The sequence below is a fragment of the Corvus cornix genome, chromosome 2, assembly GCF_000738735.6.
Source record: "Corvus cornix cornix isolate S_Up_H32 chromosome 2, ASM73873v5, whole genome shotgun sequence".
Taxonomy (NCBI): domain Eukaryota; kingdom Metazoa; phylum Chordata; class Aves; order Passeriformes; family Corvidae; genus Corvus; species Corvus cornix.
Window position 1 is genome coordinate 112,244,751 of NC_046333.1, and position 14,857 is coordinate 112,259,607.

A 14,857-nucleotide genomic window follows, 5' to 3' on the forward strand; every position below is an offset into this window, starting at 1 on the left:
TGTTGGCTTTTAATTTATTGCTAACTGCTCCTGCTCTATATGCCTGTTTTGATTGATGCAGAACCATCTTGTCCACATTTGCCTGAAATTCTGCATATTGCAAATTGTGCATAGACGAATATGCCTGAAGATTTAAACCATTGAATCTGAGCTGCACTTATTTGTGAATATTTTCTTTAACGAGCTAGTTAGGAAAAAAAAACCTTTATAAGAAAGTTAGAGGTTTTAGGGAATAAAAAAAAAAAAAAGGTGGAGTTTTGAGAAAGAAGCTCTCCAATAGTATTCATAAAAAAAGATTTCACTTCAGGTGTTTGGTATTCCTGGGTCGTCCAGATGAGATTACAAGGATACAGCTCTGTTTTTAAAACAAAAAGTACCTGAACCCAGATCCTCAGAAGTATTTAGAAACAGTTGTCTTGTATTCTGTTCAGGCACTGGTCCTTCCAAAGGCTGACAGCACCAAGCTGGTGAATCACAGAGCAGATGTGTGAGAGCTGAAGCCAATGCTGTGCAAAATGACTTTGTTCTGGCAGCTTGCCTGACTTTAACCTTGCTGTGCATGACCCAGCTCCAATACCAAAGCTCTTTCAGAGCTTTCTCTTTTCAGACCTTTTTCCCAAAGGTGACTTACAAGAAAACTGTAGGTACAATGGCAAGCTGTTCTTTTTAACAATTATTTCTCAAACTGCAGGCCAGTACCTTTTTGGCAGTCCTGAAAGGGATTAAAGTGGGTTGGTCAAATATCATGTGGCAGCAGTTCTCTCTCAGGGCAGCAGCAGCTGCTGCATTAACAAGTGAGGACAGCCTAAGACTGTGGTTGCAGGATTGATAACCTCCTAAAATTGCTGACAGCAGTTCATTTTCTCCGAGGTGAAGGAATGAATATGAACACTTGCAGCCAGCTATAAGCTCTTCTCTCTTGACTGATATGGAGGATCTAAGCTGCTGGTAAGCCTAATTGAAGGAAAGTGAGGTGAACCAAGTGGAGATGGTGTTTTCAGATTTGCATAAACCAGTCCTAGATATGTAAAGATCCTCTTGCTGAGTTCAAACAATCTACTCTCTGCATTTGTTCTGACAGTGATATGTGAAATAAATTCAGCACTTCTCACAGCTTCTTTTGCTCTCACAAAAGACAGACACATGTCCTGTATCATATCCTCTAGAACATTTTCAAGTATTAACCATCCAGTTAATTGTTTTTTTTGAGTAACTGTTTCACTTTCTTGCTCTGTTTCATTATAAAGCCGGATGTGTCCTACAATACCTTTTGTAACTTTGGTCTATAAGCAGTTTTAGTGGTCTCCTATAATTCTGTGGTCTTCTATAACTTGCTTTTCTCAACAAAATTCTTCAAAGGGAGTAGATTGCGTTGTTACAGTTGGGAAATAGGAAATAGGGGGAGGAATGGAGGGAACAAATTAGCAGTAATGATAACCTGTGATCACACACATAATTATTTAGTGTCCCTTTCCATTACTGCCAATTCCAGTGTTCCGCCAAAAGTCAACTTTCACACAGAGTGTGAAACACTTTCCATTCAAAATTTATAAAGGATATGTTGGACTTGAATTCACTTGAGAAACTTGCAGTTAACTTAACCACAATGCAAGCATGCAAGCAAAAGGGAGGAAAAAAATGAATTTAAGCAGGGTGAGGGAAATGGGCTGTGCACTTTCTGTCTGATCAGACTCCTAATACCTGAGACTGACCCTTGTGAAACCATTTTACAATTGTACTTCAGTAGTATGAAGATAAATGAAAAACTGCCTGTCACTATTTTCACTGGTAAATTGGGAAGTAGGTAAACTCAACCCTCGACAGCAGATCTAGTGATAAGAAGCAGACAGAACACTGACCAAATGAAAATAATATGAAAACTTCATTAAACTGTATAGAACTTTGACTGCACTATCGATTCTAATCTCTAGACCCTTGTCTATGTTTGGTTTTTCAAACCTGTATCTCTACTGGTTCAGTAGCAGTGAATATGACCTCAGATTCCTAGGTCTTGTGCCATGTAAACAGCATATCCTGACACAGACCAACCAATTGCATCCACCTTATACTTTGGTGGGATGTTTGTGGGTTTTAATTGTAGAATTTGTAATATGTTTGCTAATCTAAACCTGACTGCTTCATTCACGCTCCTGGACCATGAAGCACATTGGAAAAAAGAGGTCCTGTCCTTTATGGTTCCTCTGGATTTTCTACCAAGAAATCTAAGACCTTCAGCTAGGAATCTTTCCTCATGCCTATCTATGCCCCCTGCCTACTCCATGACTCTGTGAAACATGACTTTTTCCCTGCCTTGAACAGAGAGTAATTTTCTGCTAGTCTGACCCAAGTTTGTGACCTCCAGATCCTGGGTTCTGGCATACCTGAACAAAATACCTGTAACTCTTAAAACTAAGTTTCCAGTTTAAAAACAGAGTCTCTATTCTGGGCTATATTGCTTTCTCCTTTTCTGAAAACCCTTCTCAGCCTTTTGGAATCTTCTCTTTGTTCTTTACGTTGTCTTCTATTTTTGGACCCTGAATTCCACAGGAGATGTCTGTGCTGCCTTGCAACTGCTGGTCATGCAAGGGGATGAAGCCTTAGGAACACTAGAACACTTTGAAATCCAAGATAGATCAACAGACCTTTAAGAGTTCAAACATGTTTATCCAAACAGGACAAGGGAATTCTAGGTCAAAGTCCAAAAAAATCTTAGAAAAGCAAAACAAGATAGGAAAACAAAAGCATGCAGATAAAATACACAGTATATCACATAACAAACAAATCATGTCAAAAAGTGTTTCCAGACATAACTATGAGGATGTGTAGACAGGGGGACATGAAAAAGCTTCTCACTGTCTTTCCTCTGCTCCAGGAAATGCTGCAAACTATGCCTTCATTGCCAGTGAGATGAGTTTATAGTTGGAGCAAATTCTGCTGGGATGCTGGGCACTTTTACCTTGTGAAGTGCTCAGCTTGGCTACCTTTCCTTTTTCATAAGGGCAACTTAAAGTGCAGTGTCAGTATGTCACGCTTAGAGGCTCAGCAATGGTGTCAGTCAGGATTGAGACTGGGAAGAATGGTCTCCCAAAGAAGTTGCTTGTCTGGCTCTTTTCTCTCCCTTTTTGTTTTGGCTCCTAAATGGTCACAGAAGCAGAGATTTGCAGTGCCTCTTCTCTTTTTTATTGCTGGTATGTTGCATCTTTAAGGCAGGAGGCCTTCCCTGGTTGTGTGAGTGGGGCTGTGCTCCAGCCCTTGCTGTGCTAAAAGACGTGGCACTGTGCATGTGGAGGCAGCTTTGCAGCAGCCTCAGAGAGAGACTTCCCACCAGCAGCATCTCTGGAGATGGAAACAGCCTCTGCATTAGATTCATTAAGATCTAAAGAAATGCAATAACTGGACCCTAATAAGCCATCTACACCCAAAAGTTAAACATGGTATGTTTTCAAATGGATGCCTAGGAGAGTTTGTTTGCCAGATTATTGGACTCTGGATTTTACATGATGTCATGTTAAATTAACTAACCCTTAAATTAATGCCAGGGAACCTTGTCAGGAGACAGAACATGATTGTTCATACTATTAAGATATTAGAAAGGTCCTGGAATGGCTTAGGCTTAGGGCTTTCCCTGGCTTCTTCCCAAAAAACTGCCAAGCAGCTTGGGTTTTAACACAAGCAAGAGACAATTCCTCACCATTTTGGTTGTAAACATCTTATTTTGCAGTGTGGCTGTTGGTCATTCCGTACCAGTTGTCTTCAGGGCTGAAGAATGATACTAAGCATATTTAAACTACAATTTCAGATGAAATTAAATGTGTGGGAGTCTAGAAAAAATGGCAGAGTCCCTGGTCAGTCCTAATGGTGTTTGCACTTCTGAGGTTTAACAATTCAATAAATTTAATAATTTAATAATTTTAATAAATTGGTTACATTTTGAGAGAAGAAGGAAACAACAAACAGAATGAGCAGAGGATCTGACCTGACATCCTTGAGTGATAAGTTCTACACTCCCAGAGTTTCTCTTCTGCAGGCTGGAGGGATTTGTGAGTGAATTAAACCTTTCGTGTTTCTTCAGGTGTTGCTGTTGCAACCTCACCATGTAGGTGTAAGTCTGCCACACCTTCAGGATGTAACCTGTCTGACAGTTTGCTCTAACAGAGCTGTACAAGTACACTTTGGCTTCTTAAATTTGGAACAGTTCTGCTCTGTGATGTCCTGGGCCAGCCCTGTTGCTAGGTTAATGGGAAATTTTCCAGCTGCAAAATTATGAATATGTTCTTCTTGTTCACAAGTTCCCTGATTCCTTTTGCACCTCATGCTGCTCCATTCTGAGCATCTGGCCTGGTGACAGAACAACTAGTCAAGAAATGAGGATGCCAGCATTTCTCAGTGCTGAGGAATAGTGTCTGTGCACTGTGGGGCATGATGGGCTACTACCACCTTCTAGGATGCCTTTGCAAAGGTATCAGGTTGTGTTCAAACTGGTGAGCCTGAGTCCATTCTACCTGCAAGGACAGAGAGAGAGTAGTACAAAACTGAATGAGAGCAGAGTCTGTGTGTGTACATCAAAATGCACAGTACTCTTTATAGCAATTTGAAAAAGTGGATGCTATTTAATAAAATGTTTGTTTGAACCAAAATAAACAAGAATACTAAAATATGCAGTTTGGCCCTGCATCTCTGTAATGGATGTGAAATTGAATAACAAGCCAACTTTTCTCGTCTCTATAGATAATAAATTTCCAGGGACATATTGTATATAAATATGCCTGTGTTTCAATTTCGCTTTATCCAGTTACCTTCCAATCAGTTACATATTCTATTTTGTAGGAATACAGTTTATAATGCCTATATCTGTTGATGCTGGAAGCTTAACTCTTCTTCTTTGGAATACTTAAGAAACAAAAGTAACAAAACGTCCAAGTATTCGTATGCCTTCTGAGAAAGATGTAAAAGATGTAACAGGTTTAGCTTGCTGGAAGAAATTTATCGAGTTTGTGAAGCTTGTTGCATATGGATCCAAAGAAAAACGGGTTTCACTTAAATGCTAAGATAAAACTAAAATGACAAATGTTAAAATGTCTTTGTTTTCATATGAGTGTAGTGCTGCACTGGACCTTAATTGGGCTGAATAAGGAGAAATTTGTAACTTTGAGCCTTTGAAAACTGGCATTTAACTGTAAATGCACAAAGATGTTCTAACAATTTAGCAATGCACGGTATTTTTCAGTATTTTGGCCATGCAGTTTGTGTGTAAAAGTGTGTGTTTTCCCTGCTTTTGCTGATGTTTCAGGCGTTGTGCATCATTCAGAGGTGTGCTCCATGCACTCTAGAGATCAGTGCTTACCCTTTGCTTTTGATGTTATCTCATCCAGTATCTTAAATCTTCAGGAAAAAGTAATATTTTTCTCTTCATTAAATGTGTTGTTTTGTTTGTTTTTCCTGATTTTATATTCACATTTGTAGTAAAGATTTAAAGTAATAGGAATGAAAGAAAGTGCCAGAGCTCCCAGTAAGCAACCACTTTATTACTGGGAGTGGTCTTTGCTACAGAGCTGATGATTTGTAGTGGTACCACACACTGCAGTGGTGAAGAAAAATGTTTCTTGTCCCTTCTGTGCTTAGGCTCTCCCCAGCAGCTCTAATGCCCTATGTATCTTTTGCAGGCTACATGCAATATGAAATTCCATTCCCCTGCCAACTCTCATTCTGCCATTTAATTCTTCATCAATGCCTCAGCTCCTCTTGGTTTTGATAGATGAACCCTGCATTCCTGCTGAGCTGTTTGGCTTGGAGGAATATTTGAAGAGTAAAACGAATGAAAAAAGCAAGTGATGGCCCTGGTCCTTGGAAGCAGCTAACAAACTAAATAGGTTTTGATAAGTAATTTTTGCATCGCAAAGTTTTTTTACTTCACATAGTGGAACTATGAAATTTCTTTAATACAAGCCTCTTCTATAAACTCCTTTCAAAATATGACAGAACAGGTATGCAAAATAATTTGTTGAGATAGACAGTGAATAATTGGAGTTACTAACAGATCCATGAAGGAAACATTTCTGAAAGTTCTCTGAAAATGTTAATACATCCATTACAAAATACCACTCGGGGAAGTTTGGTCTTCTCATGGAGAGCCATGGTCAAACTGGGACATACTTCCCTTAAAAAAAAGAATGATTTATACTTTCTCTAAGAACTTGGAATGAAATGCTAGTTGTGGATGGTAATAAGACTGATTTTGAGATTAGCTCAGTTGGTTAGAGCACAGTGATAATAATGCCAAGGTTGTGGGCTCGATCCCTGTATGTGCCATTCACTTAAGAGCTGGACTCGATGATCCTTCTAGGTCCCTTTAAACTCAGAATATTCTGTCATTCTGTGATTTATGAAAAGGTGCAAAATTTGCTTTTCCAGAGGCTTGAAGGGAGAGTATACTTAACCCTCATGTGCCGAAATTGTTCCTTTCTGCATAAGCATGTGGAAAAATTCTTTCACTCAAATTGCTCACATCTGTCTAAACACGGCCAGAGTACCCATACAATCATTCGAAGGACACAGCCATGAAGCAACGCTACAGTTTCTAATGCCAGAATACTGTTACAGAAGGTTAAGTGGCAAGGAAAAGTAAAAAAATAATGTCATAAAAGTGCATGGAAGAAAATACCCGAAGCAAGTCCCCATAAAGACTGGCACCATGCTCACAGATATTCCAAGAAGTGAAAGAGTAGCTAAGTTTATTAGATAAACTTTGTCTAGTGAATAATTAACAGATCAGCTTGAAAGTGTAACTCAATATGGCCTGTTTGTTTGTTTTCCTTTTTGTGACAGTGATGTTTTCCTTTTAACATCTAATAAAGGGTTATATCAGGTAATCCTGGCATGATAAGGTGGGAGATGTATCCATTTAATTGGTCATATTGATTTCATTTTTAATTTCAAGTTACTTTCTGACAAGTATCCATGTTTGATGGGATCACATATCATTCAGTACCGTGTCTATTTTAGGTTTGCATATACAAATATTCTATTAACCCCATTGTTAAGGTCACAGTATTAGTCAGCCAAAGGGCTGGAAATGTACCGTCTGTAAATGCATTTTTACGAAAGTGGGGATCATGTACTATTTATTTCATAGGGCCCCTGCCTCTTTTTGCATAAAGCATGGGTATATATGAAAAAAAAAGCATGAACTGATTTTGTTATATTCAAGAGACTATAGCATGCCTTTAGTAGGATTACTTCCATGTTCATGACAGAATTCGAGTAGTGATGCAGCCAAGGCTTCCAGGGAGAAAAGAACAGGTCAGTGGTCAAGGCAATTGAATGCTGTCTTGAAAGCTAAATTGTAACCTTGCCCCTGAGTTTGTAATTGATGCTGAGTTACTTAGATTAATCATAGGTGGCCACTAACCATTTTTTTCAATGTCTGATTGAGAATCTGATTTATCAACACACTGAGTACTTAAATCTGGATCTGAAGCAAATGACAGCTATAAGTGGGTAAATGAAGTATGGCATAGTGCTCAGTAGTTCTAAAAAAAATAAAGTCCTAAACTGCTCTCATATGAGACATGTAAGCTTTGTGGATATTTGTATCTTAACTCCTTTGGATCTCAGAATACCCTCTTGTTAGCTTAAGATAATAATATACCTTGGTTTTGTAGCAATACTTTAGAATAATTGTGCCAGCATTTTAGAAACAGTCTGCCAGAATGACCATGCAAGAAAAAACACTGGTGAGACCTGCAGCTCTATATTCAGAGGATTCTGTATTCTTATTAGAGGAAAATACAACAGATAGGACATAATGATGGATTAAGTGAGAGAAATAGTGGAAAACTTCTCATTAAATAAGTACTTTCTATTCCAGTGCATTAAACAGGGCTCCAAAACAAAAGTGGTAAATGACCATATATGCTAAATGATACAGTCAAATATTATACACACAGCAGTGAAACAACAGAAAATTTTACAGACCTAGTGTTCCACAGTTCCTGAGTATTTTGGCACAGCTCTGAAATGGATGGATATTTGTGAGGTTTGCAAGAGAGCTACTTATTTCTGTGTTCTTGCCAAATACAAAGCCTACACCATGGGCATGTTAGAGCTAAACAGCTTTTTTGATAATGTCCTTGACAAACCTATGAGTAGATTAAAACAGGATTTTAAAGCAGAAAGAGAAAAGAAGATACATTAAATGACAGTGTTATTAGCTCTGTCTAGGACACAGTGCCCTAGGACTACAGGAGGACTACACATGTCCACCCTCACAGCCCAAGACAAGCATTGCCCATGCCTCTTTGGGGAGAAGCTTCTCTTCTTTCAGCAATGGATCTGACAATTTAGCAGAGTGCTCAGTGTGAGGGAATTTAAGGTGACAAAAACAAATGAGGTGTTGCAGAAGTTTATTGCCCTCAAATAGAACAAGACTGAAGATGGAAATTGATTATTAAGGCAGGAAAGGAGGTGACTGATACAATGAGCTAATAGCTAATAGTATTAACAAGCTAATGCATTTAGGTATCCATAAACAAGAAGCTGCAACAAAAAAAGTAGTACTATTACTCTTACGGTGCCTTTTTACGTAACAAGATAAACATATGGGGTAACTGGTGCTAGTGCTTGCTACAAACTCATCTGCAAAGTATTTCGTGTGTCCATCTTGCAGATTTCTCAGTGATGAGCCTTCAATCTTTGCTCAGGAGAGACCACCACATTGTCAAGACTCTGACAGCACATCAGCAAAAAGGCCTATGAAAATACACTCTGCTTACCTGTTACAAATGCTCTGTGTGTATAATGTTTTAGAGGCATTTTCCCTGGAGTGTGGTTTACACCCTTACAAATGTGCTGGGAGATATTATGAGCTATGTCCTTATCATCTGAAATAGAATGCACTATTCAAGCAGACGTGTGACAGTAACATGGTGTTACACACACTACATGTCTGTGTTCTTACCCATAGTTCCTGCTAGAAAAAAAAAAAGTATAAGAAATTTTGTCGTGGAGGCGGAGCAAATCAAACAGACAAAGCTGTTTTGTTACTTTTTCTGTTGACAGTTCTGAAAGATGAGGACACACACTGTTGGACTAGTTTTGCCATGCTATATGATTACAACAATGTAAAGGACTTTTGCATTTATCTCAGGAAGGTAAAAGTAGTTTTGTGATCTATCTTGGACTTCGTTCTAATTTTACCAAGACTACACGATCACAGGTTTTGCTCATTACCATGAGAGTGGAGATCATTCCTTTGGCTTCATTAAAGAAATTAGTGTATATGCACAGCCACGTTCGCATTTCTGAACAAAAGTCTTTACCCAAACAGGCGCCTGTCTGCTTCACCCAGCTCTTCCCATTCCTCACAGGGAAGAGAATAACGCAGCAGCCCGTAGTGCCGCCTGAGGCACTCCAGAGATGTGCTCTGAGATGACCCGCAGGGACAAGGACCGAGGGGGCCAACGCGGGATCCGCCGCGAACTGTCCCGGGCGGCGCCGGGCAGGGGCTGGGCGGCTGCAGCCGAAGGCTCCATCCCCTCTTGTCCCCTCCCTCCCGTCCCTCCTGTGCCACCGCCCCCGGCCGGGGGGAGCCGCCCGCCGCGTCCCATAAAGAGCGGCCCGGGGCCCGGCGGCGCTCGCTGCGGAGCGGGGTCCCATTTCTGCCTCTCGGCCGCCGCTTTCCCTGGGACACCAGGTGAGCCGCAGGGACGGGGCAGCGGCACCGCTTCCCGCGCCGGGCGCAGCCTGTTCCCCGGCACAGCGCATCCTTTCCCCCGCAGGCTTCTCCCGGAGACAGGCGCATTCCCCGTTGTGTCGCTGCTATGGCCTCCGTCCCCTCCGCCGGCTGCCTCCTGGCCAAGAACCAGTACTACAGAAGTGAGTGCTCGGCGCGGCCGGGAGCTGCGTGTTGACCCCAGACACACCCCCCGCCCTTCTCTCCCCTCTTCCCTTCTCTCTGCCTGGGGAGCGACTCTGGAGGGAGGCTGAGCCCCCCGAGCCTCTCCCGAGAAACTGTCCGGGTTGTTGGCACTCAGGAAAAGTGTCAGAATGTGTTTCAGGTGATGTCTGGATGAGCTGGGGGCAAAGACTTGTCTTTAGTAGTTTTTAATTTCTTGGAGAGTTTTTCCTATCATGGAACTTCACTTTTAATGAGTGCCTGCTTCTGGTTATTCATCTACCTTTTCTCTTTTTTTTTTTTTTTTTACTCTATTTAGGATTATTAGAGTTATCCTATATATGCATATACATGTATGTTTGGTTATAAAATGTGACCTAGAAAAAGTGCTAGCCTAGCAAGCCATGATTCCTACCTGTACTTCCTATTTATTTTGCAAGTTTAGACACAATACAAAATCAATTCACATTTCTGTTTCTAACTATGTGAAATAATCATTGCTTTGAGAGTATATGTGGTGTATTAGGACTCCTAGCTCCAGGATGGACACTAGTGCAAGTGTAGTATTTAGTTGTGTCTCAGGGGAAAGTATTGCAATTGGGGTGTTGTGGACTTGAATGTTCAAGGATGTACTTGCTTGTCTTGATAGCAGTGTGGCCATGATATTAAGTTTTGTCACTGATTTCAGTGAAAGTTATGCGGATGGATCTCAGTATGCTTTTAAGGGAAGAGTAAGCAGAGTGAGAGAGAAACTGATATAAAAGTTCTTATAAAAAGGACTGAGTAGAACAGGGTATATAGTATAGAAGTTACACTCTGTAGCTCAGTGAAATTGTTTCCTCTGAGATATGAGCATGTCTGAAAATCTCCTGACATATAGTGCACTCTCTCAAAGCTTTTTTTTCTTTTCGTTACGTGTGTCTCTGTTTTCCACAAACAGCAAGACTGAGCTCAGAATCCAGTGTTTCTTCCAGCTCCTCCTGCTCTTCAGATGCTGTGAACATCACAGACCAGGACAAAGCATTGCATGGTATTGTTCCCTTCTTTGAAACAGTTTTCAGTTTTTCCTGTTATTCACCCAGTATCTAATGCTGTGGGCTTTTCGCCTTTGGCAGGGTTACCTGAGTTAGTTGATAAATATTGGTGGATAAAAAGCTTCTTCCATAGTGAACCCTCTCCACCAGCTGTTGGCAGAAAAACACTCTCAGCAAGCAGGTGAGTTTTTTTACAACAGTGGGAATAACTTCCTTGCTAATTTTCCTTTTGGTAAAAGTGTTAGTAAACAAGTTATAATCAGCTAAAACCATCTGGTGGGTTGCAATGCTGTTTTGATGACTTAAGTAAAATACGTATCAAGTGTAAGGCTATAGTACCTTTCCATGTTTTCATTTTAACAAATGAACTCATATGCTACTTTGCATTATGCAGGTGTTAGTGCCTGTTGCTGTTTCACATCTATGGTGATGTTTATTTAATAATCTACCTATAGAACTTGCACACCCATTTATACAGTTTGGCCATTTTACATTATGTTAAAAAGCTGAACAGAATGCATTCAAAAATACTTAGGCAGATAAATAAATATCTTTGAGGTAAATACAATGAAGATTTTACTTATAACCTTTTTATATATATTTCTTCAGTACCAACAGTTGAAAAGGACAGCGTGATGGCTTTTCTTACTGAGATGCTACGTACAGACTTGTTTTTCCAAGAGGCTTGAGGTCTTCCTTGCGTGTGGGTTCAGCTGCAAGAAGAAAACAAAACCTTTAGGAGAGTGGAAAAGTGTATTTTCAAAATACTTGTCAGTAGCTAAAATGATATTGCTTAATGGACATATCCATGGCCTACCGTGTTCTTTCCAGATTTGCCATAATTTGAGATGTCTCTCTAATGGAAGTTTCCAGGATTAAACATCCTGATGACTTACTTGAATAATTAGAGAAAAGTGTCAGCAAAAATAAGGCATCATAGGTTTAGGAGGAAGATGTGTATTGAGTGACTTTGCAATAGGTGATTCAGTTAGGTTACCTTTAAGGTACCAGCTCTGTGGGCAGTCACAGTGATGTAAACAAGATTCAGATCTATAATCCAGAGTAGGATTGCTGTGTGGCACATGTCTTTCATCCAGTATTTGTGTACCAGTTACAGGGTGTAAGTTTACAAGAATCCTTGTCAACAGCATTGCTTTTGGAAAGCCCAATTAGATGAAGAAGCAATAATCAGTTTGGGTTCTTTGATCAAGCAGGGTGCATAGATCCCAACTTCAAATACCCAGGTACAACTTTCACTCCTACCTGTGTATGCTGGTATTTGAGGACAGAATAGAGGAGATACACAAGAAACCAGTAATCCTAATGGACACTGACCTCTTTCAAGGCGAAGAGCAACCTTAATCAGAGTTGATACTTAACTGCTAGTTCTTTTTAGATTTCTTCTGCCTGCTTTGTTGTGGCTTAAAGAGCTACTTGCTCCTAAGCGACTAATTCTATCAATATTCTGCTGTCAGATTAGTTATGGGCTAGATCTGACAAAGGATTCCACTCAAAGTAATCACATTATTGTTGTTATCCTTTCTCATGCTCTTAAAAGCTACTATAACATTGCAATGCTGAAGACTAAATGAAGCTAATTAGTATATAGATTGTTTATTCTATTGGGCATGACTGAAATGCATCAGGGATTATGGAAAATAACAAGTATTTAGCTGGATGATAACGTTTTTGATAAGTATCTATGCAACTTTTTGATGTGCTATCAATAAACGTGATGAATATTTTTCCGTCGCTGGTTGAACTAACAATAGCAAACATTAATGTAGCCAACATATTTTTATTATAGATTAATGGTTGTCACGGTTATGCATAACTCCAAGGTGTATTAAGTGGCTGCTTCAGGAAGCTTATGGTCTTGGTGGAGACAATAGATGCATAGCAGATGACAACAGAAAAGAGCATAATTCTGAAAACATGATTTCAAGGGTCTTTAAATTGACTTGTGTCTTACTTTACTGCTATTGTATAGTTTCATCTTTGTCCTTTCTCTAAGTGTACAGAATGACTCTTTTTATACTAAGATTTTTTTATTAATAAAGATTTAATCATGACTTGTTTTTGGCCTCCAAAACCAAGCTGGCGTTCCATGTTGCCTGTGGTGCAATTGGTGTGTTGGTTTGGGTTTCATTTTTTAAATATGTATTTATTTTCCTGTTGTTTTTTTTGGCGTGTGTGCATCACATTCTTCCTTTAATGACTTCAAGGTCTGATGTGAGTTAAAAAAGGAGTGCAAGCTACGAAAAAGCCCTTAACACCTTTTTCTATAAGATCATGTTTTAAAGGAAGAGAAAAAGACAACATGATATTTGCAAGTTGTGATTGTGACTCTCTTTGAAGGTGCTTGAAATCACAGAATAAAGAGATGCTGTAGGCCTATAATTATTATACATGTGAAATACCAGATTCAGGAAACACTGTGGAAAAGAAGTGACAAGTTTCCATATTACTCATTGAGCTTAAGCTGCTTCTGTCCTTATAGAGCCAAAAAAGCGGGGTGCAGAACAGGCTTAAAGAGCTGATAAGCTTTTAAGACCCACAAAAAACCCTCCAAACCAAAACACAGTTATTTTTCAGGGAGTGGTGAGGGGATGAAGGCTGCATATTGTTTGCTTTCATCTGCTTAGGCTCTATGAATGACTTGTTTTTGCAATGGCATCAATGTGACAGAAACCTCTGCTCTAGAGAGGTGTCCTCATGCCATCCACATCCTCTTTTACTGTGATCAGCTCAGCATTTGGGCAGCATCCCTGTCAACTCATAATGATTTGTGCCAGTTCTTCAAAGTATGCAATGAACCAGCTCCATTAATTAATAGCCAATGTTGCTATTACAAACTCCTGAGAGGATTTGGGTAAATGGGAGATGAAAATGCTTGCAAATAAAGGGCTGCATTTTGTCACATCTCAGTAATAGGGAAATGTTAGTTTTCTTGATTTAAATGCCAATACAATGTACTTTTGAGAGGAGGGAAAAGCCAAAATTTAATTGATTTTAAAAGAAGCTGAAATAAATAGAAAGGGGAAGCTATATTGTATGTTTAAATGCAGCTTAGAATAAGGAAAACAGGAAAATAGTATGATTTCATATGCCAATCCAGCCAAGACAGGTACAAATGTTTGATCAATGATTAATTTTAATAGAAAAAAAGCGCTTTTTTGCTGTTAGAAGGTCTATAGGTAGAGATCTATTTTAAGTTAATCTGTATATTGTTATCCATAACAAAAAAAGTAAGTATTAGAAAAAAGTAAGTATTAGAAAGAAGAATTGTGCCAGCATGTAAATACTAGGTTAGATCCAACTATCATGACCAAATTAGGAATGGAGAGCTGGCCTTGAGAAAGATTGTTTTTTTTTCTTTACCTCAAGCACACATATAGCAATGATACTTAATAACAGACCTCCATTTCTTTCCTAAAAGGGAATTTAAGTTGTAGTGTCCTGGTCCTACTAGTACCCTATTTGAAAGGCAAAATAGAAGAAAATTCTTGTACCATTTGTTTTGGTTCAAGAAGGATGAAGTCTGCCCGTTCTGCATGTTTAGTGAGAGAAATTCATAATAATTGATTTTTTTCCCCCAGTTGTTGCTATTTGAAAGAAATACTGTAAAGTTACATTTCTTTCCTAGAGTTTTCTTTCCTATATGTGAAATAAGCAATACTGCATATTGTGGATGGACAATAGTGAGGATTAACTCTAAAGACTGTAGCTATCACAGTGAAATGGGATTTTTTTTTAATATACGCTTGCTTTTTCTGCAGAAGCAAGAATGATAAATGGACCCAGGTAAATATAACAGGTTTTCAATATAAGAATAAAGAGCAAATCTAACAGCAAGTAAAACTCATTTTGAGTTGTTAGGAGTAAGTATTATCCTTGTAATTTTTTTGTTAGGGTCAGTTCTCTTTGTGGT

General features: G+C 39.3%; 1 protein-coding gene across 1 annotated transcript; it reads left to right on the forward strand.

Annotated features, from left to right (window-relative positions):
• The first annotated feature begins 9,583 nt into the window (after window positions 1-9,583).
• On the forward strand, window positions 9,584-13,004 carry PPDPFL (pancreatic progenitor cell differentiation and proliferation factor like). The gene is made up of 5 exons (XM_010401191.4): window positions 9,584-9,691; window positions 9,777-9,873; window positions 10,833-10,922; window positions 11,008-11,107; window positions 11,536-13,004. Exons 2-5 carry the CDS (start codon window positions 9,819-9,821, stop codon window positions 11,546-11,548), a joined length of 258 nt encoding a protein of 85 aa, XP_010399493.1. The 5' UTR covers window positions 9,584-9,691; window positions 9,777-9,818; the 3' UTR covers window positions 11,549-13,004.
• The last annotated feature ends 1,853 nt before the right edge of the window (window positions 13,005-14,857 follow it).

Excerpts from the sequence above, each read along its gene's own strand:
- PPDPFL (XM_010401191.4), top strand. The coding sequence starts at position 9,819 with ATGGCCTCCGTCCCCTCCGCCGGCTGCCTCCTGGCCAAGAACCAGTAC. Across the intron at positions 9,874-10,832 it reads CAAGAACCAGTACTACAGAA|CAAGACTGAGCTCAGAATCC; the intron begins GTGAGTGCTCGG and ends TTCCACAAACAG. Across the intron at positions 10,923-11,007 it reads CCAGGACAAAGCATTGCATG|GGTTACCTGAGTTAGTTGAT; the intron begins GTATTGTTCCCT and ends CGCCTTTGGCAG.